We start from the raw sequence: 26,885 nt of genomic DNA, 5'->3' as shown, positions 1-26,885 counted from the left end.
AACACACCGCCACGCCAACACGCCAACACACCGCCACGGCAACACGCCAACACACCGCCACGGCAACACACCAACACGCCAACACACCAACACGCCAACACACCGTCACGCCAACACACCGCCACGCCAACACACCAACACGGCAACACACCGCCACGGCAACACGCCAACACACCGCCACGGCAACACGCCAACACACTGTCACGCCACCATGCCGGAAGAATGGCAGGAAAGGGCTGTGGTAATAGGTTAAAAAAAAAAAAACAAGAAACTGATAAATGTACCATCTAAAAGGTTAAAAAGGCCTCATAACTCAGACTCTCACAGGAACAGGTCGCCCCTGGACCAACAGGACACACGCAGCCCAAAGGGCCGGCTAACATTTTGCAGATCAGGTTCTTATACCTGTGCAGTGCAGCACATTCAGAAACGTGTGTGGGGGGTTTTTTTTTTCTCTTCTTTTTTTTTTTTTATTACCAGGGGTGAGGGTGTGGATAACGGGTAAACGTTCAGTCACACAGATTACTGCGCAGATGGCCAAGGGTCTCGGAGCCAGAAGGCACCGCGGTGAAACGGCACCAGTTCCAACACGCAGCGCGCCAGGCAGTGCGTGAGGAAGAACAGGGCAGGGCTATCAAAGCAGGCAGTGCTCCCCACCGCCCGTCAATGCGTGCCCAATAGGTGAAGAAAAACATAAACTGATAAAAAATCTAAAATCAATAAAATGGCCTCGTAACTCAGACTCTCACAGGAACAGGTTGCCTCGGGGACCAACAGGCAAAAGGGCCGACTAACATTTTTGCAGATCAGGATCAGGACCTGAATTTGAAGCCTGAGGCAACAGCATGCCTCAGCAGCGTTGCTCAAAATTACCATGAAAAACGACTTCCCTGGGCCTCCTGTATTTATAGACTGCAGGGTGCGCGAATGTGTCCGATTCGGCTCCCCTCGCGCCCCGGCACTTCCTCATTCCCACCGCCAATGAGAAGTGATAGCCAAAGGACGCTTTTAACACCAACCGACGACAAAATCACCCACAACTGGAACCTGAAGCGAGCCTTTTTGCGAGCGTTTGTTTATCAAACAAAGCCCCGGCGCTCAGTCTGCAGGACGGCTCGGCCCAATCGAGCGCGCCCTCGGCGCACGCTGCAGAGTAAACACCAGGAGACTGCGAGCTTTGTGGCGGCCGGGGACTGTGAAATCACCCCTTCCGCTCGGTCTCAGAATGACTGGGTCGTGTGCAGCCTGGGCGAGCTCTGCGCTGAGAGGCTCGATGCTCGACGCTGGAGAGGCAGGACGCGGGCGTCCGCCCGCAGACCGGCCGTGCGCAGAGCGTTTCCGAACAGCTGCGGCGAGGCCCTGGCACCTGGCGCGCAGATCTGCGTCGCTTCCTTCCTGCCTGACGACACGGCGCCCCCGCTGCAGAGCGCGCTGCTAAAATAACCCGTCCTGTGTCCCCGCAGCCGCTCCCTCAGCTCCGACTGTCTGCCTCGGCTCAGACCCGCCGCTCGGCCACTGTGTGCTGACGAGCCGGTCCGGCCGGGCCGCTGGGGGAGGAAGTGGGGGCTCAGTTACCTAATGGTGAACGGTTGGCATTTATATAGCGCCTTTATCCTACCTCATGGTGGGAGAATCTGGACAAAGCAGCCCCCCCTGCCTCGATCAGTCGGCCCAATCACGCGACCGGTCCCCCCGCCTTGATCAGTCGGCCAATCACGCAGTCCCCCAGCCTCGATCAGTCGGCCCAATCACGCGACCGGTCCCCCCGCCTCGATCAGTGGGTCCACTCCCAGGGGTGCAGGACAGACGCACAGATGAGCCCAGGCCGCCACCGAAGCCACCCTACAGCCCGGGCCCTTCATCACGCGCCGCCTAAACCCACTTCCTCTCACCCTGCGATGAGGATGCGTGACCCGGCAGCGCGCAGGTGACCGTGCCGAGCCGAGGGCGCCAACAGAGCGCTGATCATCCGGAGCGGGAATTCCACCGCGCCAGCTGAAGGAAAGCGGATCTTCCCTCTCGCATTCCCGAGCGCTCCTTTATCACGGCGCTTCCGCGGGCGGGCCTGGAGCAGAGACCCGTCGGCGTGGGCTCGGCCCGCGCCCGGCAAACACGGCCAAACGCCGCACCCCAACATCAGGGGGTGTGGCGTTCACCTTCACTAAAGCTGCGTACGGGGGGAGTGGGAAGCAAGCTCCGAGCCAGGGAGCCACTTTAGCATTTTGATCGCTAGCGCTAACGCCACATGAAAAGTGTAACGCGGCAAACGCGATCCAGCTCATTCTCTACGCATCCTGTTATTTTTCCTGGCTCTCAGCACAACAATCAGCTCCGTTCCTGTGTCCAGATGGCCCCGCAGCATGTGGCCAGCAGCCGGCCGCTCCACACACGCAAAAAGCAACGAACAGAGACATCGGTATCACTGTCGATTTCTAATCGTCTTAGAAAAACATTTCATATTTTAAATTCCCCAATATGCACTCAGTGAGGTATTTAGACTTCCTTTTTTAGATGTCAGAAGTCTTGGTAAATGGTAAATGGTAAATGATTGGCATTTATACAGCGCCTTTATCCAACGCGCTGTACAATTGATGCTTCTCATTCACCCATTCATACACACACTCACACACCGACAGCGATTGGCTGCCATGCAAGGCGCCGACCAGCTCGTCAGGAGCATTTAGGGGTTAGGCGTCTTGCTCAGGGACACTTCGACACAGCCCGGGCGGGGGATCGAACCGGCAACCCTCCGACTGCCAGACGACTGCTCTTACTGCCTGAGCCATGTCGCCCAAGTCTTCTGCTGCTTTAGCCTATCCACTTAAGAGGTTTGCCGCATTGTGTGTTCAGAGATGGTCTTCCGCACAACACTTAGTAATGTGTGGTTATTTGAGTTACCGTCACCTTCCTCTCAGTTCTGACACTTCTCATTAACAAGACATTTTTGCCCACAGAACTGCTGCTCACTGGATGTTTTTTGTTTTTCACACCATTCTCTGCACGCACTTCGTGTGAAAATTCAAGGAGATCATGCATTTCCAAGACACTCAAACAACCCTGCCTGACACCAACAATCATTCCACGGTCAAAGTCACTTTTTCTTCCCAATTCTGACATTAGGTCTGAAAACCATGTCTGCATGCTTGCATACATTTAGTTGCTGCCACATGATTGGCTCATTCGATATTTGCATTAACAAGCTGGTGCACATGTCTACAAAATAAAGTGCAAACTAAATGTATTCCCAAATAAAGAGGTGCCCAGCTACTGTCAGCCAAACAAATAAGAAAGGGGAATTTGGCAAAGGGAAGGCCCTACTCTGCAGTATAAATACTTAATGTCCGCAAAACAGCACCAGGCTATACATGTTCGACACAGACCATTACCTTGCTTTCAGTTAAAAAGAAAATCAACTTCATACTCGACACTTCATAAATACAAGCAGAGCAGCGCAGTGGTGAGTACAGGTCAGCTGGGATACGGTTTTGTGAGGGGGGGAGTTTTGTCCTGAACTGACAGAGGTAAGCCCTAAAGGAATCACAGGGCTCCGCCAAAGAACAGCACATATTTGAGCAGCAGTCGGATTCCGGACTGATGGCCACCAATCGCAAACCATGTACACGGACCCGGCCACACAACCCCCGTTCGCCCCGGGGGCACTAGCATTACACACCACACATACAATTCCACCGTCCAGGTGTGCCAACAGAGCGAGCACACTTCACCAAGCGATCACTGCTCTCAAACAGCCGAATCTGTGCCCCTGCTCCCGTCCTGTCGACCAAGATATAGTGGAAAGCAGGGAGTCTCGTCCGGAACAATCCAAACATGCCAATTTAAGCCAACGCCTCCCTACATGTGTGACATTTGCCTAGCCCAGGGTGAGGGTTTGGTTTTTTTAAGCACATTCCAACACCACAAGACTAATAGGCAGTGAGCACTACGACTCCGACACCCAACTCTACCCTCTACCACTTAGCTAGCTACAACCCATCTGTTATTAATTCCTTTAGATCCTGGCATACCAAGGATACTGTACTCGTAACACGAGTCTCTCCAAATACTATTCTAGCTAGTTGGTACAATTTAGCTGCCATCACGTTTTGCAAAGATAGCTAACGTTACATGCATGTAAAATGAAAAACTACTGCATTGGGCGTTCTGCATCGTGACATCATCATGCATAAACTTATAGTAGCCAGTTTGATAGCTAGCTACCATAAATCACAAGTGAACGCAAACACAGCCAAATTGTGAGGCCGGGCAACTAGTATTGCCGTGCAATATCTAACTAAAAAAATCGCTAACTAGCTAGCTAACTATAGCAAGCTAGAGCGAATATAGCTTTGGTATAACGTTGTTAGGAAAATCACTTCGGCAAATGACTGAACAGTCATCTACCACTAGCTAGCTACTTAGGCGGCATACATTACATTAATAAACACTTTACAACGAAACGTTTTCCACAAAAGCAATTTGCAGTGCAGTGTTAAAAGGACATTTTACTAAACTAGTTAACTAAAGCTGCAAACTAGTAAATATTCACCTGGTTAGCCTGCTAGATAGGTTACCATGTGTGGATGGGGCTCGCTATTACCAGGCTAACGAAATAGCCACGCAACCGGGCATTTCAGTATAAAATACTTTTAGTTGCGGTCGCAAGTACAATTAATAGCTGGTTAGCTAATTAGTCAGTATTTCCGTTTAAATGTACAGAATGGTGGATCATTGGCAAATCTTTTAGCATACTTTAACGTGTTTGTGTGGCTAGCTATTCATGGTAGCGAGCAAAACCGCTAGCTAGGGCTAGCTATCTTTTCACTTACCTGGAACGCTACAATCAGCGCAAACCTCGCTGTTCCGCAACCGCTTCGACATCCTTTTTCCCGATAAAGGGCCTTTGAAAGGTCAAAAAAAAGGTTTTGCTTAATTTATATATTCATATGACAGCTAGAAAACGGACGTATTAAACTATCCAGATACAAGTCCAAGTGAGGGAAAAGGACAGCAGAATAATTGGCTCGCACCAACAGTATTTTTTTCCTCTTCGTTTTTATTCTACAACACAGACGGGAAGCCAACGGCTGCAATTCTCAGGACGGAAACTCTAACCAGCATGATGAATGCGCATTGTTGCGGAGGTCGTGTTTCTTCAGAAAATAAATACAAGGGATGCATCTAGCGCGAAAAGAAGACTGCCGTTAAAACACCGCGTAAAAAATAGCTTACGTAGAATTAAGTCTTATCCCTTCAATAGACAGAAGACACAACAACGTCCGCCTGTCAGAGGTCTGGGTCACGCACGTCAAAAGTCCTATTCTGCAATAAGATACGACCGATGTTTTTGCGCTTGTAATTGCTGGGTGCGTAACTTAGATAAATTACGTAGCTCGCTTGCTCTCCAGCTTACAGGATGACATCAACTCGATGACTGAATAGTAGTGTTTTCTAGCTGGGCAACGACTTTGAAATGACAGTTCACCAAATAACTCATGATGATTTACGAAATTTAGTGTTTCTTTTTTGACTTCTTAAAATAAATTACATTGTTACAATTATGTTAAGCGTCTAGAGTCGAATAACTCATTGTTAACGGTGATTGCAATTCCCCCGAAGTGAAATAATGGTCACGTCTGTGTTTTGGAACTAATCATTTTTCATGGCAGGATATTTCTATATTACACACATAATTTTGTAAGTGTATGAGTTAAATCAAAACAAATTATGTAACTATAAGAATATGATGACATATATACAACTATGCCAACATTAAAAGGGAGCCATACTAACGCAATATACATTGATCATACATTTCACACACCCCCACCACAACGATAGACTCAACCTGTCACTTCCTTGTTTTTCAAAAGTTTTATTTTGAGAAGTTAGCACCATATTTTGCATGTAGTTTCATTTACATCTTAATGTTTGGCCAACACGCTTCTTTCAGTGTTAGTTTAGATCTGCTGTCTGTGCTATAACTTACCACAGGCTTGTGTTATAGCGTTGTTTCATGCTAGTGCGGTGCTGAACTAGCTGGGTTGTTGTAGCGTATTAACGTTAGCTAGTTCAACGAGGGAGAATGTGTTCCGCCGACAATGAAGATTTCAGGGTTAAGTTTCCTCTACATTACTTGGTCTGGGAGAATGATTACAGGAATCTCGAAAAGGAGTTGAAAAAGGTATGTAAAATGTGTAATGCAAAGTTGTACTACGTTGCATGTTCGGCTAGTTTGTTACTCTGCATTTTCTTTATAGTAGCCAGCTAGCATGCTACCTCTTAGTACTATCTGGGTGGCTTGCATATTTGCGAGCTTAGTAGTACTGTCATCAGAACTAGTTCACAGCCAACATCTGGATCTTGCTAAGACTTGCTTGCCAGTTTATTTAACAATTTTGGAGTAATTTAGTTATGGGTCAACATTCAATAACACTACTCACGAATTCTTGGTTTTCAGAAATATGTTAAGGTGTAGTTCTGCTATCTTGTTTCGTCGTAGCTGTGCTAGCAGCTGTGTTGATGTTTGCTGCAGCATCCCGCATCCACGAAATTGACAGAGTGCCCAGTCCCGTTTTTCGCGAAAGAACAAAACGGTTGTTTTTTTAAAAAGCATTTGTGCTTATTTACAGTACTCTGAGGAACCTTGTGATTTGTGCGTACGTCATGTGTCACTGTTACACATCTATTAGGAGGACCATCATCCCATTTAAAGTTATGGTCACGTTTATAAAACGTCATGTATCTAAAATGAACCTATAAGGTCCATGACTGAATACACTGCCAGCAGCAGGTTTGCAGGTTTATCCATTTAAGAATATAAAAGTTTGGTCTTTCTTCAAATGCTAGCATTGATTGTGATGAAGCATCGTGGGCTGTTTCCTTTTTCAAAGAGCAACATAGAGGTGGTTGACCCCAGAGGACGGACACCGCTACACCTGGCTGTCTCCCTGGGACACCTGGAGTCAGTGAGAGTCTTGCTGAGACACAACGGGGAAGTAACCAAAGAGAATGGGAAGGGATGGACAGGTGAGTACGTCTGTAGCTCCGTGACCGATGTCGGTTGTTTATTTCGAGTCGCAGCTCTCACGCGAGTGTGTGGCATTTGAGCTGGCTTTGCTGGTGCATGAGCTGTATTATCGGAATCGCTCCCGCCACATACTTCCCGGTGCTGAAGGATTTATCGCGGAGAGATCCCGAGCTCCCGCTGAAATCGTGTGGGATAACCGGATATTTCACATGCAACTTTGTATTTATGCAAATAGGCGCTTTTGCGTCTCCGCTTCTCTCCCTCTGTCTGAATGGAATTTCAGCTGGACGTTTCTGTGGTATCTAGTATCGGCCAACTGTTTTCTGCAATGGCATGTGGGTATGTGTGTGTCCGTGTGGGTGTGTGTATGCATGTGTGGGTGTGCGTATTTGTGTGTGCACATGCATGGGTGTGTGGATGAATGTGTGTGTGCTCCACTAATGTGTGTGTGTGTGTGTGTGTGTGTGTGTGTAGTGTTGCAGGAGGCGGTCAGCACTGGGGACCCAGAGATGGTACAGCTGGTGCTGCAGAGACGGGACTACCTCAAAGCCTCCACCGCCCTGGGAGGGGTGCCTGAGCTACTGTCCAAAATCCGCGAGGTGCTGCTCTCCCTCTGTACGGTTAAATATACTGTTAAAGGCCCACACGCATCAGCACTCTCTTCCTGGTTTTAATATCTAAAACACCAACAAAACGCTTGTGAAAATCAGTGACGTAGGTTTTTTTGTTTTTTTTTGAAAGGTCGCTAACCTCTCCCCCCTCCCCTTCCCCCTCCACCTGTGGTCAGCTCTCTGTGTTATCATGCGCGGTGGTGAAAGTGTAGCTTAAGTGGAGAGAATACCATAGTGAAGGAAAAGGGAGAAGGATCAAGGAGCAAAATAACTGGTAAATAACTAACTGACAACAAACTAACTCATTTAGAAGATCAACAGGGTTCTGAAAAGGTGTCGGGGCTTTTGGCTCAGTCTCAGAGAGGCACAGTACACGGGCTCAGAGGTTTATATATTGCGAAGTCATCCGATAATTGTGCAAAAACACGCGTCACGTCATGTGGGAAACTGTTTTACAAACATCTCAGAAAAATAGCAATTTGACTGTAAAATATGCATACTTGGACCAAAATGTTTTATTTCGTATTTGAATCATTGTGCGTACACAAATCGAAAGCTCCAAGATGACGTGAAAACTATGCATGTGGGTCTTTAAAGGCTTTTATTGCTGCACCAGGCTGACTGGCTTAGTTCATTCCCCAGGTGATCTAGCATGCTGTGCTCTCTCCCGCTCACCCATGCCTGATCCGCCTGCTAGCTAGCCTACTTACAGGCAAGCTGTGGACAGAATCCGTAAATTGCCTAATTATGTTGCTCATTGTGCCACTTGTGCCAAAAATGGAGGCGATTAATGTGGAATGGGGAACGCAGAATGCCACCATCGCAGCAAGCAGCCTGAGGTGGACGGGAACAGTGCGCTCTCTGTCCTCCTCTGGAAAAACCTCGGGCTTGCTCTGTGGATGAAGTCCTAGCAGTCTGTCCCTCTCTGTTTGCCGACACAAGCATTCAGTTGTGCTGTGCTCCAGGATGCTGTAATGGAGAAAATAAGTTGCACTGCAAATAGTCAGCCAGGTGTAGAGACTGAATAGTATTGGGTGACTCATTAATTTCTTTTTTCTTTTCTTTTTTTCCAGTCTCCAGATTTTTATATGGAAATGAAGTGGGAGTTCACGAGTTGGAGTAAGTCTCGCCCGATGGAAACGGCAGCTTTCACACCTGACTGATCCTCTGTGGCGAATATTGGAGCAGCCTCAGTTATTTCACTTGTATAATTAAGCTGGTGTAAACAAATGAGTCACTGGCTGGCGTAAAAGTGTATCCGATTGAAAAGGCCTTTTCAGAGCAATCCACTCATTTTATGTGTTTCCGATTATAGTGTTGATTTATATTGTAGCTTGATGTAGTCAGCCAGTCTGCCTTACGGTGCATGGCCCCGTTACAGTGCGCTTGTCTGAACCGTCCCATGTCCTGTGCCTTTACCCAGTCCCCCTGGTGTCACGGGTGTGCCCCAGCGACGTGTGTCGGATTTGGAAGAGTGGTGCCAACATTCGCGTGGACGCCACGCTGCTGGGCTTCGAGAACATGACCTGGATCAGGGGTCGAAGGAGCTACATCTTCAGAGGAGACGGTGAGATTCGGGGTGGAAGATGAGGGCATCTGTAGAGTGGACACTTAGGGTCTCACAATGGACGTGTAACACCTCACTTTGTTGTGTGTCGCTCTGGATAAGAGCGTCTGCCAAATGCCTGTAATGTAATGAAATGCTAGACTTCCTGGTCTTGACAGCGCTGTCCGTCTCACTTTGTGATTGAGGCACATATATCCAGAAGTCCCATAACCCTGGTTTGAATGTGCAGCCGAACTTGCATCAGCGTGAATTTTCTTGGCAGCAACTGTGATTTGTTGTTGTTGTCTCATCCGCTTTAGTTGAATGCAGTCACTTTTAAGTCACTTGAAATGAGGGTATCTGCTGAATGACTCTGCAAACATGTGCTGCGCGTTTGCCCGTGTGTGACACGCACAGACAGCTGCACAGAACTGATTGAAGTGAATCACGACGAAGAGGTCGTCGACACGGAGCGGTTCGACATCACCCGGGAGATGGAAGACGTCACGTTGGACTCCATGCAGCCGGCCGAACACGAAGTCGCCAAGAGGCTGACGACTCCCATCGTCAACACCTACCTGGACACGCGCCACATCGCCTTCGAGAGGTGCGGCTCCTCCCACACCTGGACGTAGCAGGAAGGCAGCCATGTTGGCGGTGGGGTTAGAAAGCATAGCTGGCATGGATGAGTAATGTCCTTCATCTCGAATTGAGAAAAACGGTTGCACACTCCAATGCTCCAATCCAATAGTTTTTTACTGTATTGGAGTCAGCACCTCACTAAACAGGGTTTTTGCGTTTCCCTGTCTTCATTACATTTTTAGGTGGGGCGCTGCTGTTGTGCCCTTGAGCAACGTGCTTTGCATTAGAAGTAATATCTAGTCATAAAAATAGCTAAAAAAATCGAGTTTCTCTGGAGGTAGAAGGTGAAATGCAGCGTTGTGTTTTCGTGGAGGAAAAGGCAATCTCATTGACCGGATCCAATTCACTGGCGAGAGCAAACTCCAACATCTTTTGTGTCACATTCATCCTGCCAAATAACGGGGCCGAGTTTTTATTGGTTTTAGTGATGTTGGCCAGGAGCCTGTGTAGTTTGCATGGAGTACACAACCTTACCCTGCATTTGTTGGAAACAATCGGTTCTTTCATCTCCGCAGGAATAAATCTGGGATTTGGGGCTGGAGGACAGACAAAACTGAGGTTGTCAACGGATTTGAAGCCAAGGTGAGTGATACGTGTGCGCATGACGCGAATGCCTAGCTGCAACTGCGTGCATGCCTGGACATCGGAGGTGACGGCACAGCGTTGGTTTACAAATATAGAGCAGATGGCCCCATTATTTACCCACACGTCTGCCAATACTGCTTCCTCTTCTGCAAGGCCAAGCTTAATCACACGATCCAGAACCAGCATATATCAACGTGAGCTACAAACGTTTGAAGTAGTTGCAAATAAATTGCCTGCTTACTGCTTTATTGGGCATATCAATATGAGTGGAGCAAATTTATTTATGTGGCTGCACTACTTGCATGAAGCTTCTTGCACTGAGAGAAACTATTGGCCAGGTTTCAGGTTCCTGTTTCCTTTTCATCAGAATGGTTGATGAATATGGTAAATGGTAAATGGTTGGCATTTATATAGCGGCTTTATCCAAAGCGCTGTACAATTGATGCTTCCCATTCCCCCATTCATACACCAAGGGTGATTAGTTGCCATGCAAGGCACCAACCAGCTTGTCCGGAGCATTTGGGGGATAGGTGTCTTGCTCAGGGACACTTCAACACATCCAGGGCAGGATCAAACCGGCAACCCTCCAACTGCCAGACGACTGCTCTTACCACCGGAGCCAATATCGCCAATACAATCAATATAATGTCGGCAATATATTCTTCAAGGCCTCTAAAATGTTCACATGCTCAGGCATATTTTAGGATGGCTCTTCATTAGTACGCCTTAGTGGGGTTGGCGATTCCACTACCTGTGGTTGCTCACGAACGGTTGCTCATGCGATGCTGCTGTTCGTTGGCAGGTGTTCACTGTGAACAACGTGAACGTGGTGATCAGAACGAGGACAGAGCACCTCACAGACGAGGAGAAGGCCAGAATAAAAGGTGATGTGTTTGCCCGACCGTGGACAGGAGATGTCAGTGGTAACTGCGCGGTGACATTATTTCCAGGGTACATAAGGACCCAGGGTCCTCTCACCCTGGTCAATAAATGGGGTAAATGGTTGCCATTTATTCAAAGCGCTGTACAATTGGTGCTTCTCATTCACCCATTCATACACACACACACACACGCACACACACCGATGGCGATTGGCTGCCATGCAAGGCACTAACCAGCTCATCAGGAGCATTTGGGGGTTCGGTGTCTTGCTCAGGGACACTTCAACACAGCCCGAGCGACTGCCAGACGACTGCTCTTACCGCCTGAGTCAATAAGATACCCCCATAAGATTCCTGGCTGCTTTGCCCAAAGAGGGGGGGGGGGTTCCTCCAGTCCTGCTAAATTCTCAGCCTGGCCATCTAATCATCCACCCTCAGTTTAATTTCCTCCCTCACTCTGACCTCATCTGATTGATGATGAGCATTCTGATGCAAAATGGCTGCCATGTGTCCTCAGGGGGAAGCATTGCAGTGGTGGGGGTACAAGTGAATGGACATTCAGTGGTCCATTCATTTGAATCCGAGTTTGAATCACCCCCCCTACACACACACACACACACACACACACACATAAGCGAGTTAAAGAGTTGCGGACCAAAATTATTTCTTAATCTATTCGTATCTGGCACATCGTTTTTGGTCTAAATTAAAATAAGGCAAACGGCATGTAGCACGGGAACCCTTCCCATGTAGGCGTAAATATGAATACTGAAAAGTATACCTGCCAAGATGAGTTTTACGACTTGTTCAGCAATGTTTGCAATATCTCGTTGTGTTGCGTAGATGAGCGGAACATTCTGGAATCTCTCCTGGGAACAGTGGAGCAGCACTTCAGCGCCCAGGGGGTAAAGCATCAGCCATTTTGTTTCTCTCAGGGATGATCTTTATAAAGTAAATATAATATATATAATTCATACTGTAGCTTTGAAATCCATACCTTGGATGATCACACTTAAGAAGATACTGAAGATAAAAATGAGTGTATCCAGTGTCTAAAAAGCTTGTTAGGTTAAATATCCAGATAATAGCATTCTTGGGCCATGTTTGTAATGTGTGGAGTTGTTGAACAGGTTTAAAGGCACTGAATGACCACTGTCCCATCCAGAAATGGATATACTGCAGTATTTTGTAACTATGAGGAGGTTTTGGATAACATAACGATTTGTATTTCACTGCAATGTATTCATTTGTAAATATATTTGGTATTCAGCAGGTGTTCTTTAATAAGTGCATATACGTAAAGGTTCGGCCAATAATCAGTGTTGATGTGAAGTTCTCATTGTCACACTCGATAAGCCTACATGCAGTGAAAATAAAGTTAAGATAATGCGGAACTTAAACGTGAGGTTTCACTGTAGGACATTTCCATACGGGGTGGGGGTGACTCGTGGTTTGCCTCTTTAAAAACAGGACCTGACCATGGAGTATGCGACAGCCACCAACCCTACTGCCATCACGCCGGAGGAGTATTTCGACCCGGACTTCGACCTGAAGGACCGAGACATCGGCCGGCCCATCGAGCTCACCATCCGAACCCAAAAGTGGGTCCCGTCCCAAGGGTTTCGAGCATCATAGAGAGGGGTGCACCACATGCTTTTATATAAGAGCTGCTGTGACGCTTTCCTTCTCTAAACATCAGATTAATCTGTAAAGTGCTTTATGGAGAAAGAATGTGAAACTTCTAGGCCTGATTTACGAAGACCTTTAGCACACGCAAAACTAATAACATGATCAATGATTGGCCAGGGTGTTTGTTTTGCACCCATCACTGGTTGTGTTATTAGTTTTGCTTGTGCCAAAACATTTAGCATTGGCTAAAGGTCTTCTGTATCTGTATCTTTCTGGATTTTGTTATCTGATTAACTTGACCATACTTGAGAGAAAACCAAATGTTACCAGGCTAAAGATTAGCACAATTCTTACTTTCGGCCATATTCCTGGTCGAAATCAGATACGTCTGCCCTGGTGTAAGGTGGCAAGTTGCACTTATGTTTTCTTTGGGGCTTCACTGTGCGCTCTGTGCAGGTTCAAGGGCACCCTGTGGATGAGCGAGGAGCACCCCCTCTCCCTGGTGGAGCAGGTGACCCCCATCATCGACCTCATGGCCCGGACGAGCACTCACTTCGCCCGGCTGAGGGACTTTGTCGCGCTCCAGTTTCCTCCAGGATTCCCGGTCAAGATCGGTACGGTCCTGCGATGCTGATAATTAGCCCGGATTGTTTTGGACCCGTCCTGTGACCATCATAGACCATCTAGAACAGGGCCACCTGACCCTGTTTCCTACATCCTGTAGGCTTTCGTTCTAACCATAATTTGGCACACCTGCTATTTATTATTCAAAAGCAGGCTTGTTCCTTAAAAATATTTTGAGAATATATTTAGATGCTCACTGATCTAAAATGGGGTCACGTCAATGAAAATGGCCTCTATATTGCAGCCAAAGGTGTTTTCACGGTCTCTCTTCACCACAAATACTCCAGGGGCTAGAGAGATGAAAGATTTCTTGGAAGTCCTCCAAAGGAGGTCCTCTATTCAGACGTGGGCATCACAATATATATTTTTTTTGTTACAAAACGTCAAACTTTTCGGCCATAAAATCTCAAGAACTGTTTTTGCCGAAGCACATCAGTCCCCCAAGGCTTGTTTTGCCACCCACACGTTACAAAACAAGGAACTGTTGTCGCTAAAGCAATGGCATCTTAAAATAGTTTATACAGATACGACCGTGAGTTTTAAGACTTTCACGTGGTATATCCTGTTACCATAGTGATTTGAAGATTCCACGGTGAAAAAAATTAATTAATTAGGGGCTGAATGGCGAAAGAAAATTACAATGAAAGTATAAAGAGACATTAAATCAGACATTAAACGCTGCTTTAGAATTCTAGTCTAATTAAAAGTTTCCGTGGATTTGTACCAGTTTAAAATGCACATTAGCTGCTGGCCTTTCGTTGGGTGACAATGACAGTTTTATTGAGTCATTATTGGTGCAACATTAATGCCGAAATGTAAGTATTCAATTTTGATATAGAATTCATAGGATATGAAAATATTTCACTTTAATGTATACGGTGGGCTTAATAATACCGGAAATTGAATAAAACCTCAATCCTCCTCTGATCGTCTGTTGATGATAAAAATGAAGCTAGATAAAGGAGCTTTCACACGATGCGGTAAGCTGCTGACACATAATAGAGAAATATGACTCAATTACATTGAGGTGGACGCTTTTTGTCTTTGTCTTCTGTCGATTTTATGCTTTTTTCATTAGAAGTGCCAGCCATTCAATAGTGTTTTGAGGGAAATAAAAGACTTGTGTTTATGATTGTCAAGATTTTTACTGTTGTGGGTAGGTATGATTTGGGTTTAAATTACTGGCCTGATCAAATTTATAGGACAGCACAGGAGGCTTAAGGAGGCAGTCCTGTGCTGCCTCCTTATGGCAAAATTAGCTTTGTGTGTCTGTCTTTCTGCTGTATACCCCATGTTTCAGACAGAGACACAGACACAGACAGAGACAGGGTGTGTTGGCCAGTGTGTAAGTCCTGTTCTATCTCAATGTGCAGATTGTGACAGACAGACAGACAGACAGACAGACAGACAGGGTGTGTTGGCCAGTGTGTAAGTGCTGTTCTGTCTCAATGTGCAGATTGTGACAGACAGACAGACAGACAGACAGACAGGGTGTGTTGGCCAGTGTATTCTGAGCCCCACAAGCAGACCTGTACCCTTTGTGTGTGTCTCTTTCAGAGATCCCACTGTTCCACGTGCTGAATGCTCGGATCACGTTCGGGAACGTCAACAAGTGCAGCACGGGAGAGCCTCCGGACTCAGACTCGCCAGCTGCAGCCGCCACGCCCACCACGCCCACGACACCCGCCGAGGAGGAGGCTGTGGGTAGGGCCGCCATTTTGTTTCCATCTCTTCCAGCGCCCTCCAGGGCTCTGTCAGCCTTCTGGAAAGCGCTTGTAACAGTGCACTGTACACAATACACATGATTCATCAGTACCACAAGTCGATCACATATTCTACTGGTATGCACAATTTAAAGTCATGCATTATTTAATACGTAAAGTTACATTAATACAACGTTGGCGTCGTACTTATCAGTTCAGTCATTAAATGACTGGGACATTTGGTAACTGTTCCTTTGAGAACATCAGTCAGAGGCACCATGGTCCATTAGGCTAAAGGTCGCTATGCAATAAAGTTTTCTCTTTACAACAATCCAGATGCTCATCGTCAACAAAAACTTGTCTTCCAAACTTGCGTCACGTTTGATGGCAGCTTGCTCATTCCTCCACCCCCCCACTCCCCCCCCCCCAGCCCTCGCTCCGTTCCAGGTGTGCCCGACGGTGTTCGAGATCCCCGCGCGATACCGCCACCGCGGCGGGGGAAGCAGGGTCGCGCCCGTGTCCAATCACGACGAGGAGCTGCTGCAGTACGCCATCCACCAGAGTTTACTGGAGGCCAACGGAGGCTTGCGGGTGAGAGCCAGTATTCAGTTACACTGCGTCCGTTAGCGTAGCCGCTAGCACACGTCACATTACATCACATTCTATACTTCCGTTTACACTGCGACCGTTAGCGTAGCCGCTAACACACGTCACATTCTATACTTCCGTTTACACTGCGACCGTTAGCGTAGCCGCTAACACACGTCACATTCTATACTTCCGTTTACACTGCGACCGTTAGCGTAGCCGCTAACACACGTCACATCTTATACTTCCGGTCACTCTGCGACTTTTAGCATAGCCGCTAACACGCATCACATCACATTATATTCTTGCATTGTGACTGTTAGCATAGCTGCTAACACACATGAAATTCGTTACTTAAATTTACACTGTGACCATTAGCATAGCGGCCTGCGTCTGTCCTCCCTGTCTGTAGATGGTTGTTTTGTGTTCATTTTCGTTTGCATGTTATTTTCAGCTTAAACCTGTCATAGATCCATTTCCTCATGTTCCGTAAGGTGTGTGTTCCCCGTTAACAGACTGTTGGACAGACCGGTGTGTTGGCTGGTGTGCACTGGTCAGCGCTGTCAGATGTGCTTTGTGTTTCCTGAGACTTTGCATTTTACTCATAAGGTTGATTTAGTAGCCATGAGCGAAATAATTTTTGTTTTTATTTGCTTGAATTAATTACTTTTATCTCCTCACTGATCTGCATATTGATTTTGTTTTACAAGGAGACATCTTGGGTTGAGAGCAATGGGAGGGTCGGCGAATCGACGCCCAACAGCCCCGGTGAAAGGTAAATTGAAATTGGGCTTTGGGGGGGGGGGGTGGTGATGGGAACAAAATTGCTTCTGCCTAATCTCTCTTACGCATCTCCTCCGGATGCTGCCATGTTCTGAGGTTTCTATGGGTGCAATTCCAGATCAGTCCCAGAGGGGGTGCTGGTGGACCTGGGAAACTCGGTTAGCTCAGTCCGCTCCCCATCCACCGTCAGCCCCGACTCGGACCTCCAGCTCGCCATTTCCCTCTCCGCCCGGGCGCAGGAGGAGGAAGAGCAGAGACGGAGGGAGGAAGAGGAGGAACTGGAGCGGATTTTGAAGCTCTCGCTCACTGAGAAATAAGGGCGAGAGGGGAGCAAAACAATCGTTATTTTTTTCCTTTAAAGGGAGCGAGTCGACCTTTGCCATAACTACGCTAACTTTCTAACTCGGCCATTTTGTCACCTGCTACATAGGAAAACTGTTAGGTGTCAGTCTAACAGCAGGTGGGCCCATCCACCACAAGCAACTTTTGTTAATGTGTGAGACACATTATTTCTTACTATTTTATATGCATAAACATTTATATATATTATATATTTGTATCCCTTCATAATTTTGTACGCGCACTCGTTTCTTGTACAGCACCTCTGTGGCAAGTTCCGTGTGTGTGTGTGTGTGTCGGTCGGTCGGTTGGGTTTTAACACTACCTTAAGAGAGACGGGAGCGGAAAAGGCGTCTGGCCTATGGACTGCAATGTTTCGGGCGGTTTGAGAATTCCACTGTGAAGGCGAGGGTGTCGCAGCCGACAGATCCGATCGCGTGTAGAATACGACCGGCGACGTGCCGGTGAGAGCCAGAGGTGTGGATAATGTAGCAGAGAGTTTGTAGGGTTTTAGAAAGGCTTTAGTGTTCCAGTAAAAAAAAAAAAAAAGATATCTCAGGGTTCCCTAGTTCCTCTGTCCTTTTTATAAGATGGGTGCAGACGTAAGACAGAGTGTACGCGTTGAGTGGTATGGCAGTCCGGTCGGACGACGGTGGAGGCCGGACTGTGGCACGTTCACAAATCGCTTAAATCCAGGCCAATTGCCAAGCTTTCACGTTTTCATGTCCGGGTCAAACAAAGGTCAGTAACTGCACACCACGTTAGCGACAGCCGGCACCTTCCGACGAACAGGTGAGAGAAACTGTCGAAGCAATAGCGATGCCAGTGTGCCTGCAGAAAGGGCACACGGCTCATAACTGGCCACACGTGATGTCAGTCTCCCGTGACGTCCAGCACAGCGGACTGCGAGTCTAACGTTCAGGTCTGCTGTGTGGGCTTTTAATGATAAGTTTCTGTTTATAAATGTTTATAGAGTTGGCTCACAAAGCAGTAATGTGCCAGAGCAGCAATGCAAGTATTAAAAGGGCTCAACCGCCCCCCCCCCCTTAATAAAGGCAGCACAACGACCGCAGCGCAGGTCGGCAGGTGAATTCCTGGAATGTTATCCACTCCGTATGTGAATGCGGACACCTGCTGAATGTAGCATTCCTGACTGCGTTGGTGTCTCTCTGCCTGTGGAGAGAGGCCTGGTAGCGCTGCTGTTAGCCCTGCTAGCCTTTTCCAGCAGCCTGCAATGCAATTTAATTCAAGACCAAACTGATTTAAAAAAAGGGAAGAAATTGTTGGAGGTGTGTAGCAACAGGCTCAGATGGAGGGGAATTTGAGATTTTATACTTTAATTGCTCAAAATAATTAATTGTTGCATTTAAACAACACTGCGGACTGATAGTGCATATAAAGTATTTACAACCCGTTACTTAATGTTTCCTGATGGCTGGTACTCTAAACCTAAGAGGATCATATACCCAGACAAGAGATCTCTATCATCCAAAATAATTTTGCAGAAATAATATTGGTTTTGAAGGGGGAAGAGACTTTGTATGCTGTATTAATTTTGCTGGAGAGCTCTTAACATGTTGAAAAAATTGCTTCTTAAAGACATTTGTAAACTGTGGTGTCAGTTTTTAAAATGTTTGTTTTTGTCTTTTAAAAAAATAAAAAATAAAAGCACTTTATTTCCAGTGAGATTTTAAGAGAGCTAATTGTATTAAGAGTTGTAAAAACTGAGAATAGTATCATGATACTTGCAATTTGCTGTTCGCTTGAGTTCCTTTTTGGAAAAAAGTGACACTTCCCAAGTCAAACAGGTGATGGCAGTGTTCTTTGATATTTTATTGTAGTTTCTCGGTGCCCTTCCTGACAGACCAAAAAGGATTGTCTTTGTTTCATTTGTCTAATAAACTTGGTCCTTATCAGTTTGTTGTTGAAAATACTCATTTTTAATAATAATAAACTTTATTTGTAGTTTGTAGTTTATTTTTAGTTTATCCGTCAGACCCGGGATAGCATGAATGGATCTGTTTAGTTTGGTTTCATTTGTTAAAAATAGCTACCACCTACATTCATTGACTTTCATTGTGCTGTTTGTACTATACTCCGCAATTACAGGATCTGAACTGTTTACGTTAATTAACTTTGCTTCCATAAGAATATTACTGTGGATGTACACTGGCTTCTCCATGTTGTGTAGGAGGAGTTTTCTCTGTAACTGCTATGGTAAATTCAATTGCAAAAGATTACCCTTCCATGCAACAGACTCACTGACAAAACAGAGAGTGATTATTCATAGTCCAAACTGAACAACATATGTCTTATGATATCATTGTAGAAATGCACAACGTGCGGTTCTGAATTCAACAAATTCAATAAATATTTGCATTAAAGTCTAATTTCCCCACTCTGCAAACATTATTATGCAGTGGTGGTTAAGGCATGTGACTGGGACACGCAAAGTCGGTGGTTCGATCCCCGGTGTAGTCACAATAAGATCTGCACAGCTGTTGGGCCCTTGGGCAAGGCCCTTAACCCTGCATTGCTCCAGGGGGGATTGTCCCCTGCTTAGTCTAATCAACTGTAAGTCCCTTTGGATAAAAGACTCAGCTAAATAACATGTAATGTAATATGGCATGTTGTGAAATGTGTTAAATGCCATTTGATATTATAAGGACAAATACACCCGCATAGAGTTCCATGCTGCCTGGCAACTGGACTCCAGCCTACCAGCCAGGCAGGGGGGACTTTTATTGGGGAATAAAAAGCCTTGAAAGGCTTTCCAATTGGACAGGAAGCAATGTGCAAGAAAGTGTCTGAGGCTATTTTTGAAACTTGTGTAGTGGGCTCTCCAGTCAAAAGGGACAACTGTGGGACAGCCACTTATACGTGCTGGCGTCCAAGCCTGGACCTGGGAGAACGGCCACCGCATGGAAGGATGGAAAGACTACACAAAATGTCATAAGTTTATAAAAGGACATTGTGGACTGTTGATACATGTACATGTACTATATACTAAATATCGTTTTTTTTCCTAAGAGTATATATGCATCTGTGGCACCATAGGGTAGGAGGCACGTATTCACAGCAAGTGTACGCCAGTACACTTTAGCCCTGAGATTACTCACCCAGGGGCTCCGTCCGGATGAATGTGGGAGGGAGTGTGTGTAAGATCAGCAGATGCGATCGCGAGGGCGCGTAAAGTCTCAGCTGTTGCCACTTCTCACACCCTCCGCATTATTTCCCAGATAGCGAACAAACGGCAGGAATGTATTTGGTCTCTGGGAAGAGGGGTGTCCCAGTGCATGACTAGAGTGTACTGTGGAATTTGGGGGGGGTTGGATTCAAGGGAAGGCCAGTATTGCATTCGGGGAGAAACTCCTGGCAGCAACGGTCCTTTCTGGTATGAGTTTCTCTCAGAATGTTGACATTATGTGTGTGGCTCGAGTACTGTGCATATGCGATTCCTTAGTATTGTGAATGAGCGATATCCCAGAACCGTAATCATTAACAATCTTCAGCTCAGTAAATGTTGGGATTTTTTAATATTGCTAAGGAGGTCTCCTCCAAGATCTAATGTCTTTGCCTCCTGCCCACTGCTCCATAATAGGTCTGATCTTCTCCAAGCGCATGGCCCTGCAGCAACCGATGTGTAAGGAGGGACAGGGCCCTGGTTCTACAGACTTAGGTACATTACATTACATTACATTATTGGCATTTGGCAGACGCTCTTATCCACAGCGACGTACAGTTGATTAGACTAAGCAGGAGACAATCCTCCCCAGGAGCAATGCATGGTTTAGGGCCTTGCTCAAGGGCTTTGCGGATCTTATTGTGGCTCCACCGGGATTAGAACCTCCGACCTTGCGTGTCCCAGTCATTTACCTTAACCACTACGCTACAGGTCGCTCCTGGTACTGACATGTGGGTTTGACGGAGGATCTGGGTCCCAGAACTCTGTACCTGTCTCTGGGCTCAGTGCATGTCTCAAACCCTCGAGTCCCAGGGACGAACACCAGCCGGGGAGAGTTCATAAGGCCCCTGAACTCCTTCAAGTAGATTTAAGTCTGCCAATACAAAGCACCACTACAGGCAGGTGCCTCTTGAGTGCAGATGTAGGTACAGCAACAAAGAAGAGACCTCTGAATGCGCCCAGTTCAGGGTTTAGGATTTTAAAAAAGCTGTATTGTGTATCACGTCCCAATGCCCCTGAGATTCCTTCGAGGCCCAGGACCGGTCTGATACTGCTGTGACCCAGACCAGAGTGGGACAGGGGTTTGGACCTGGCATCCGGGGTGGCCTTAGTCATCCTGAGCAACCAGACATATGCGTCTGGTGATGCACGGCACATACGCAACACGCTGCAGAAGATTAAACCGCAGCAAATAAAACCACACGCAATCATATGATCTAATTCCCTTCCCCCCCTTAATACTCATTTTTTCCTTACAATATTTTAGGCCCTAACATTCTTGGATTTATGCAAATTGTAGTTTAAATTTAAATGGTAATGGTCAAACCTGGGGTAACCTTGGAGTTTATTGACAGTTGCTAATCTTGACAGACATTTGAGTGCCATTTGTAAGGGTCTTTGAAGTCTTGGGAGTCTCATTTCCTGATTTAGGGAGCGTTTGAGGGATGCTGCGGCCCCAATCCCACCTTTAATACTTAAAATGGCCTTTTAAAGTGAAAGGAATCCGGTCTCCGTAACTGCTCTTCATGTGACAAAATTAAAATTGGACAGAGATGTTTGTGCTCAGAGGGACACCTTGCTCATTTTAAATGTGTACAACCCTGAAGAGGACTGGGGACTTTGAGCGTTCTGTCTCTTGTGAAGCTCTTCCAGTTGTGTTCAACTGAATGTTTTGAAAGGTGATGGTGCACAAACGATAACAATAGAATATATTTTTTCTAGAATGTCTCAGGGGCAATGTAATTAAAAATATATATACTTTTTTTTAATCTATATTTTCATCTGCTAATTATCTAATATAGACGGTGATGAAAAGCTGCAAACTTGGTTCATTTAAATGTTTCATATTCTTTATCTTACTATTCAATGTGCATGAAAATGTTTTTGCATTTAAAAAAATTGCAAGAATAAAAAGGCCTATCCACTTGGAGGTTGTGTAATAATATCAGGAACAAAACAATCGCAAGGAATCCCCAAAGGTAATTGTAGTAAATATTGCATGATGGTTAATATAGGTCAAAATCTCTTTATAATTTTTATTCTTTCATACTGGCCTAGTTTTCCAGTACACAGACTGCTGTGTACAGGCCACATAAACAACATCATAATGGGAGAACAGGGAGAGTGTAAGTAGATTTTTTCAGACAGGTAAGTAAATAAACTGGTCATCTGGAAAGGTGGTCCAGGATTGTTTTGTGTTTTTTGTTTTTTTCATGAGAACATGAAGGAGGGGAAGGGACCAGGCAGAGCACTCTGTTTCCATGGCTCTGCGCGATGCCCTCTCTCCTCCTTCATCGTTTTGTTTTTCCCCTAATGAATGGAGCAGAGGCTGCGCTCGACGAGGTGCGCTAAAGGACGCCGCTAATGCCCGCGTAATACGCGCCGAGGGAGCGCGCTGAAAGCTCGAGGCCATCGACGGCAAGCGCACTCCCGCGCCTGCCTCTTGTTCCAGTCCCAGGTACCGCAGTCATGAATGAGGCGTGCAAGCTTTCTCGCTAATTATGTACGGACACATTCAATAGCCCCCCCCAAGACTATACATATTTACATTTGCATTTTCACACGTTATAATCAGTAGCCTGCTATTTACAGCTTTGTGAACAACACTTGAGAACCCAACATAGAACTGCAACATCATAATCCTTTGTTGTAGCCCATTTGCAGGAGCCCTGGTCCTGGTCCTGTAGTGGGGCAGCCCAGTGTAGTCTTTTACATTACATTACATTATTGGCATTTGGCAGATGCTCTTATCCAGAGTGACATGCAGTTGATTAGACTAAGCAGGAGACAATCCTCCCTTGGAGCAATGCAGGTTTAAGGGCCTTGCTCAAGGGCCCAATGGCTGTGCAGATCTTATTGTGGCTACACTGAGATTAGAGCCACCGACCTTGCGTGTCACAGTCATTTACCTTAACCACTATGCTACAGGCTGCCCCTAGTCTTGTAGTCTAAGTGGCCATGGTACATGAATGGGACCCGGGAGGTCGGTGGTTCTAATCCCGGTGTAGCCACAATAAAATCCACACAGCTGTTGGGCCCTTGAGCAAGGCCCTTAACCCCACATTGCTCCAGGGGGGGACTGTTCCTTGCTCAGTCTAATCAACTGTAAGTTACTTTGGATAAAAGCATCACCTAAATAACAAATTATACATTACAATCGGTTTAGGGGACTGTGAAATGTTTAGAGTCTGATATAGAGCATTTGAACCCTCGCGGATTCATATGAACTCCACTGGAGTTAAATTAAAAGTACAAAGATTATGAAAATGGCTTCTTACTACTAAGTAACAAAATGAACACAAATCAGACCACAGAAATCCACAATTTACACTGATATTTTATTTCATTTTGTTTATTTTCAAATCAAATCATTTATTTGTAAAGCGCATTTCACAAACACGCCTCACAGAAAACGCCTAAACCCCGACAAGAACAAGCCAAGCTCAACAGTGGCAAGGAAACTCCCTTAAATAGATGGTACAGTAGGACATCCAAAGAAATATAATCAATAAATAATATACCTGATTGTTAAAATAAATACTTCAACTGATCCCCTAAATGTTAATTAAATAGAATATTGAAAATAAATACCATATAAAAATAATAATAAAGTGCATTAGGAGTGTCAGGCAAACAGCAGCTTTTGATCCAGTTAAGAAAAAGGGTCCATACCCACTTTACAATCAAACACCAGTAGGACAGAAGATCAGTAACAGAAAATAAAATGTTAACATAATTAGGCGACAGATGGTCCTCGCACAACCGCTTTGCGTACAACCACAATCCGGGCAGTCTCACTGCATTATATTTTTTGCAGATGCTCTTATCCACAATTACTAATTAGCCCTACTCCCAGGTAAAGGGAGGGTGGAAAACGAGCGTTTCTGAACCATGGCATAGGCCCGATCACTTACGACGAGGCTATTGGCATGATCTCGCCTTTTAACAACTGTAACATTGTGCTCCAAGTATTAACGTAGTTCGTTGTAATTCCCCTCATCGTTCTATAGGCTGAAGCAAGGACCTGCAACAAGGGTCATAAATATAAATCGTAACGCAATTAAAGGACTAATGGCATAGGCCTACACGTCGATGTATTCAAATAGAGGGGGCTATTTAACTTTTCGTAGAAATTGGTCACGTGGGGTGTCAAGGGGTGTTCGTGGTTTCCTGAAATCCAGGGAGATGATATCTTGGCTGTCGGAAATGATGTTCGCAGAAGACGTCTCTGTCTCTGAAGTCCTCGACACTGGGTTGACAGGATTCCATGACCGCTCACTGAACCGGTGTCGCCGCATAGTTCACCGATGGCGCAAAGGTTTGTAGACAAAGACAGCCAAGACGATCATCACGAACAAAAGCACAAAGAGCACGCTCAGTAGCATGGCTGAAAGAGAGAAACGGGACATTTGGTCATTACGCAAGTACAAATGGCGTAAACGTTCGTTTGTGTCAGTCATAATCGTTAATGCCCTGTCAATTCTCGCGAATCGTCACTGAGTCTGTGACAAATCCGCTATCTTGCCATAATCAATGTCGATTCTCGTTGACACAAAGATACGGAGATACGGAGACACGTCAACATGTTGACATTACACCTCTGTAATGAAAATATGCATTTATTTTCTTGGACTACTCCTTTGTAAAAGATGTCCAGCATTTAACAATGCCGATATTATGGCATACCAACTCGGGTGCCCTGGTTAGACGGTCGGGCCTCCTCGAATGCTCTTTTCGATGCAAAAACACATATTCTTACCTAAGTTCTGGGTTTGCAGGACCACAAACGACCTGTCGCTCCACGCGGATTCATATTGTCCGTTAGCAAACGAACAAAGTAGCATTAAGTGCAGAATAAAACAAGAGTGACTGCAACGCATGACTGTAAACATTGCTTGGTTCCTGGTGGCGATGGGGCATGGGCGAAAGAAGCGGAGATAAGCTCCGTATTGGTACCTCGCTGGGTCCTAAAGCCTCCAAGTTAGAGCAACGTGCAGAAATGTGTCCAGAAATATCATTTTCGGCTTGACGCTGTCTACTGATGTCTGAGTTATTGTGGTCTATGGACACTTATTCCAAATGTGGACAAAAAAGAAGTTGTTGTTGTCGTCCTTGTGATTTGGGGTTTAATAAAGACTCACTAGGCATGAAACATGTAACTATGAACCAGATCATTTTATATTTTAAGATAGAGAGAGTTGTTCTCATGCTTTAATTTCCTTTTGATTGGATTTGGGTCATATATCCCAGCACTACCAGGTTTACAATAAAAATGAGAATTAAAAAGTTCATATTACTTTATTTGGGGGGATGGAAATCTGGATCTTGGATCCTTTTTTAATGTACCTGAGTTTCTTTGACTGAATTATTTCTTTGAATGAATGAAGGAGGGAAGTTTGGTCAGGCTATATTTACATGGACATACAGTGGAGTCTAAAAGTTTTTTTTCATGTAATTGTGGAAATAAATTACAAGTATTAAGGAAGTTTTAGGTTTTTGAAATATTCACAACAAATTCAAAGCTTTGCAAGAACAACTCAAAGACCAAAGAAGAGCAAGGAGTGCTGCACAATCCCCGATCACCTGACCTCAACCCCACTGAATATTTATGGGGGCACTTGAAGACTGACAAGCATTCAGTAACACCACAAGATGCCCTTTGGAACATTATCCAAGACAGCTTGAGTGCACGTTGCCATTAAAGCAAAAGGTGGACATAGCAAATACTAAGAAATTCTGAAATTTGTTTTCCTTTTTCACAGATTCAGCTTTTCTCTGAAATTGTTATGCTGATAATATAATTTGTAATTTTTTTTTTAAAAATTATTAAATTAGAAAAGAAAGCAAAACATTTTCACTAGTGGCCTCGGACTTTTGGACCCACGTGGATTTCAAAAAGCAATCGATCCATATACTGACCCCTGAGGGACTTCCTTAAGGATCTCCACCTCCATTGTGTCACCACAGTGCAGCCCCTATGTATTCATGGGAAGAGAATGTGTCGTCCAAAAACAAATTGTGCTTGTTTGTTGATTATTTGTTGATTAAAAGTCGTTTTATGGATTGAAGAAGGGGAGATATGAGTTTGTGTGATCATGATGTGAGTATTGTGTGTTATAGTAATTTACTATAAACCTAGTTTGCACTTTGATACTGAAGAAACATTTCACCTATTCAATGCAAATATACAGGAACATTGCTAATGAGAGAGGTCAGAGGGGAAGGGCCAGACTGGTCGAAGCTGACAGGAAGGTGACAGTAACGCAAATAACCACAACAGTGGTTTGCAGAAGAGCATCTCCGAACACACAACATGTCAAACCTCTAAGTGGATAGGCTACAGCAGTAGAAAACCTAAGTCTAAAAAATAAGTCCAATAAATCAAAATAAAGTGCTCACTGAGTGTACATCAATAAAACATGAAAAATGCCCAATTTGTGACCCTGTCCATGTACAAAATGTTTATTTATATTGCCAACACATTTTGTTGTCAAACGAGTAATGTATGAAAAAAAAAAACATTAAAGCCTTGATTCAGAAGGCCAATAAAAAGCATCCAAAATGATTTTCGGTTCCAAAGTGTTTGTTGAACACTAAGGTCTTGGCTTCATGCCGTCTGATAAGCATAATGCGTGGGTAGCCACTTTTGATTTCCTGTTAATCAGTTTTCAGGAAACACAAAAAGAAATTGCTGCCAGGATATCTGTGGCAGTGTCATATTCTGAGTATCACTCCGTGATATC

General features: G+C 45.4%; 2 protein-coding genes and 1 long non-coding RNA gene across 14 annotated transcripts in view; 1 reads left to right on the top strand and 2 right to left on the bottom strand.

Moving 5' to 3' along the window:
• Positions 1 to 5,360, bottom strand: part of git2a (G protein-coupled receptor kinase interacting ArfGAP 2a) — a 30,578-nt gene extending 25,218 nt beyond the window's left edge. For 7 of the 11 annotated variants that reach the window (XM_061260190.1, XM_061260195.1, XM_061260198.1 and 4 more), the window contains exon 1: positions 4,827 to 5,330. In XM_061260190.1, coding sequence (XP_061116174.1) covers positions 4,827 to 4,878 — 52 coding nt within the window. In that variant the 5' untranslated portion in view covers positions 4,879 to 5,330. Of the gene's footprint in view, positions 1 to 4,826 lie in introns of all 11 variants that reach the window. The other 4 variants (XM_061260196.1, XM_061260197.1, XM_061260192.1 and 1 more) reach the window with 3 other exon arrangements.
• A 501-nt stretch (positions 5,361 to 5,861) lies between these two features.
• ankrd13a (ankyrin repeat domain 13A) lies at positions 5,862 to 18,874 on the top strand. Of its 2 annotated transcripts, XM_061260201.1 has the most exons (15): positions 5,862 to 6,181; positions 6,891 to 7,026; positions 7,502 to 7,626; positions 8,712 to 8,757; positions 9,062 to 9,205; positions 9,602 to 9,791; positions 10,342 to 10,408; positions 11,214 to 11,295; positions 12,136 to 12,197; positions 12,763 to 12,893; positions 13,378 to 13,535; positions 15,103 to 15,249; positions 15,679 to 15,839; positions 16,547 to 16,611; positions 16,738 to 18,874. In XM_061260201.1, exons 1-15 carry the CDS (start codon positions 6,083 to 6,085, stop codon positions 16,934 to 16,936), a joined length of 1,812 nt encoding a protein of 603 aa, XP_061116185.1. In that variant the 5' UTR covers positions 5,862 to 6,082; the 3' UTR covers positions 16,937 to 18,874. The 2 variants fall into 2 exon arrangements, 1 of the variants encoding a protein (XP_061116185.1); XR_009710005.1 differs by lacking the exon at positions 16,738 to 18,874 and having other exon boundaries at positions 15,679 to 16,330.
• A 4,587-nt stretch (positions 18,875 to 23,461) lies between these two features.
• Positions 23,462 to 25,137, bottom strand: LOC133141054 (uncharacterized). Its single transcript, XR_009710047.1, has 2 exons — positions 24,902 to 25,137; positions 23,462 to 24,529 (listed from the first exon to the last, which is right to left on the bottom strand). It is a non-coding gene; the product is annotated as an uncharacterized LOC133141054 (long non-coding RNA).
• Positions 25,138 to 26,885: the final 1,748 nt, after the last annotated feature.

Source organism: Conger conger, chromosome 11, assembly GCF_963514075.1.
Source record: "Conger conger chromosome 11, fConCon1.1, whole genome shotgun sequence".
In the NCBI taxonomy this organism is placed as follows: Eukaryota; Metazoa; Chordata; class Actinopteri; order Anguilliformes; family Congridae; genus Conger; species Conger conger.
This window is presented reverse-complemented; position numbering and strand designations above follow the sequence as displayed.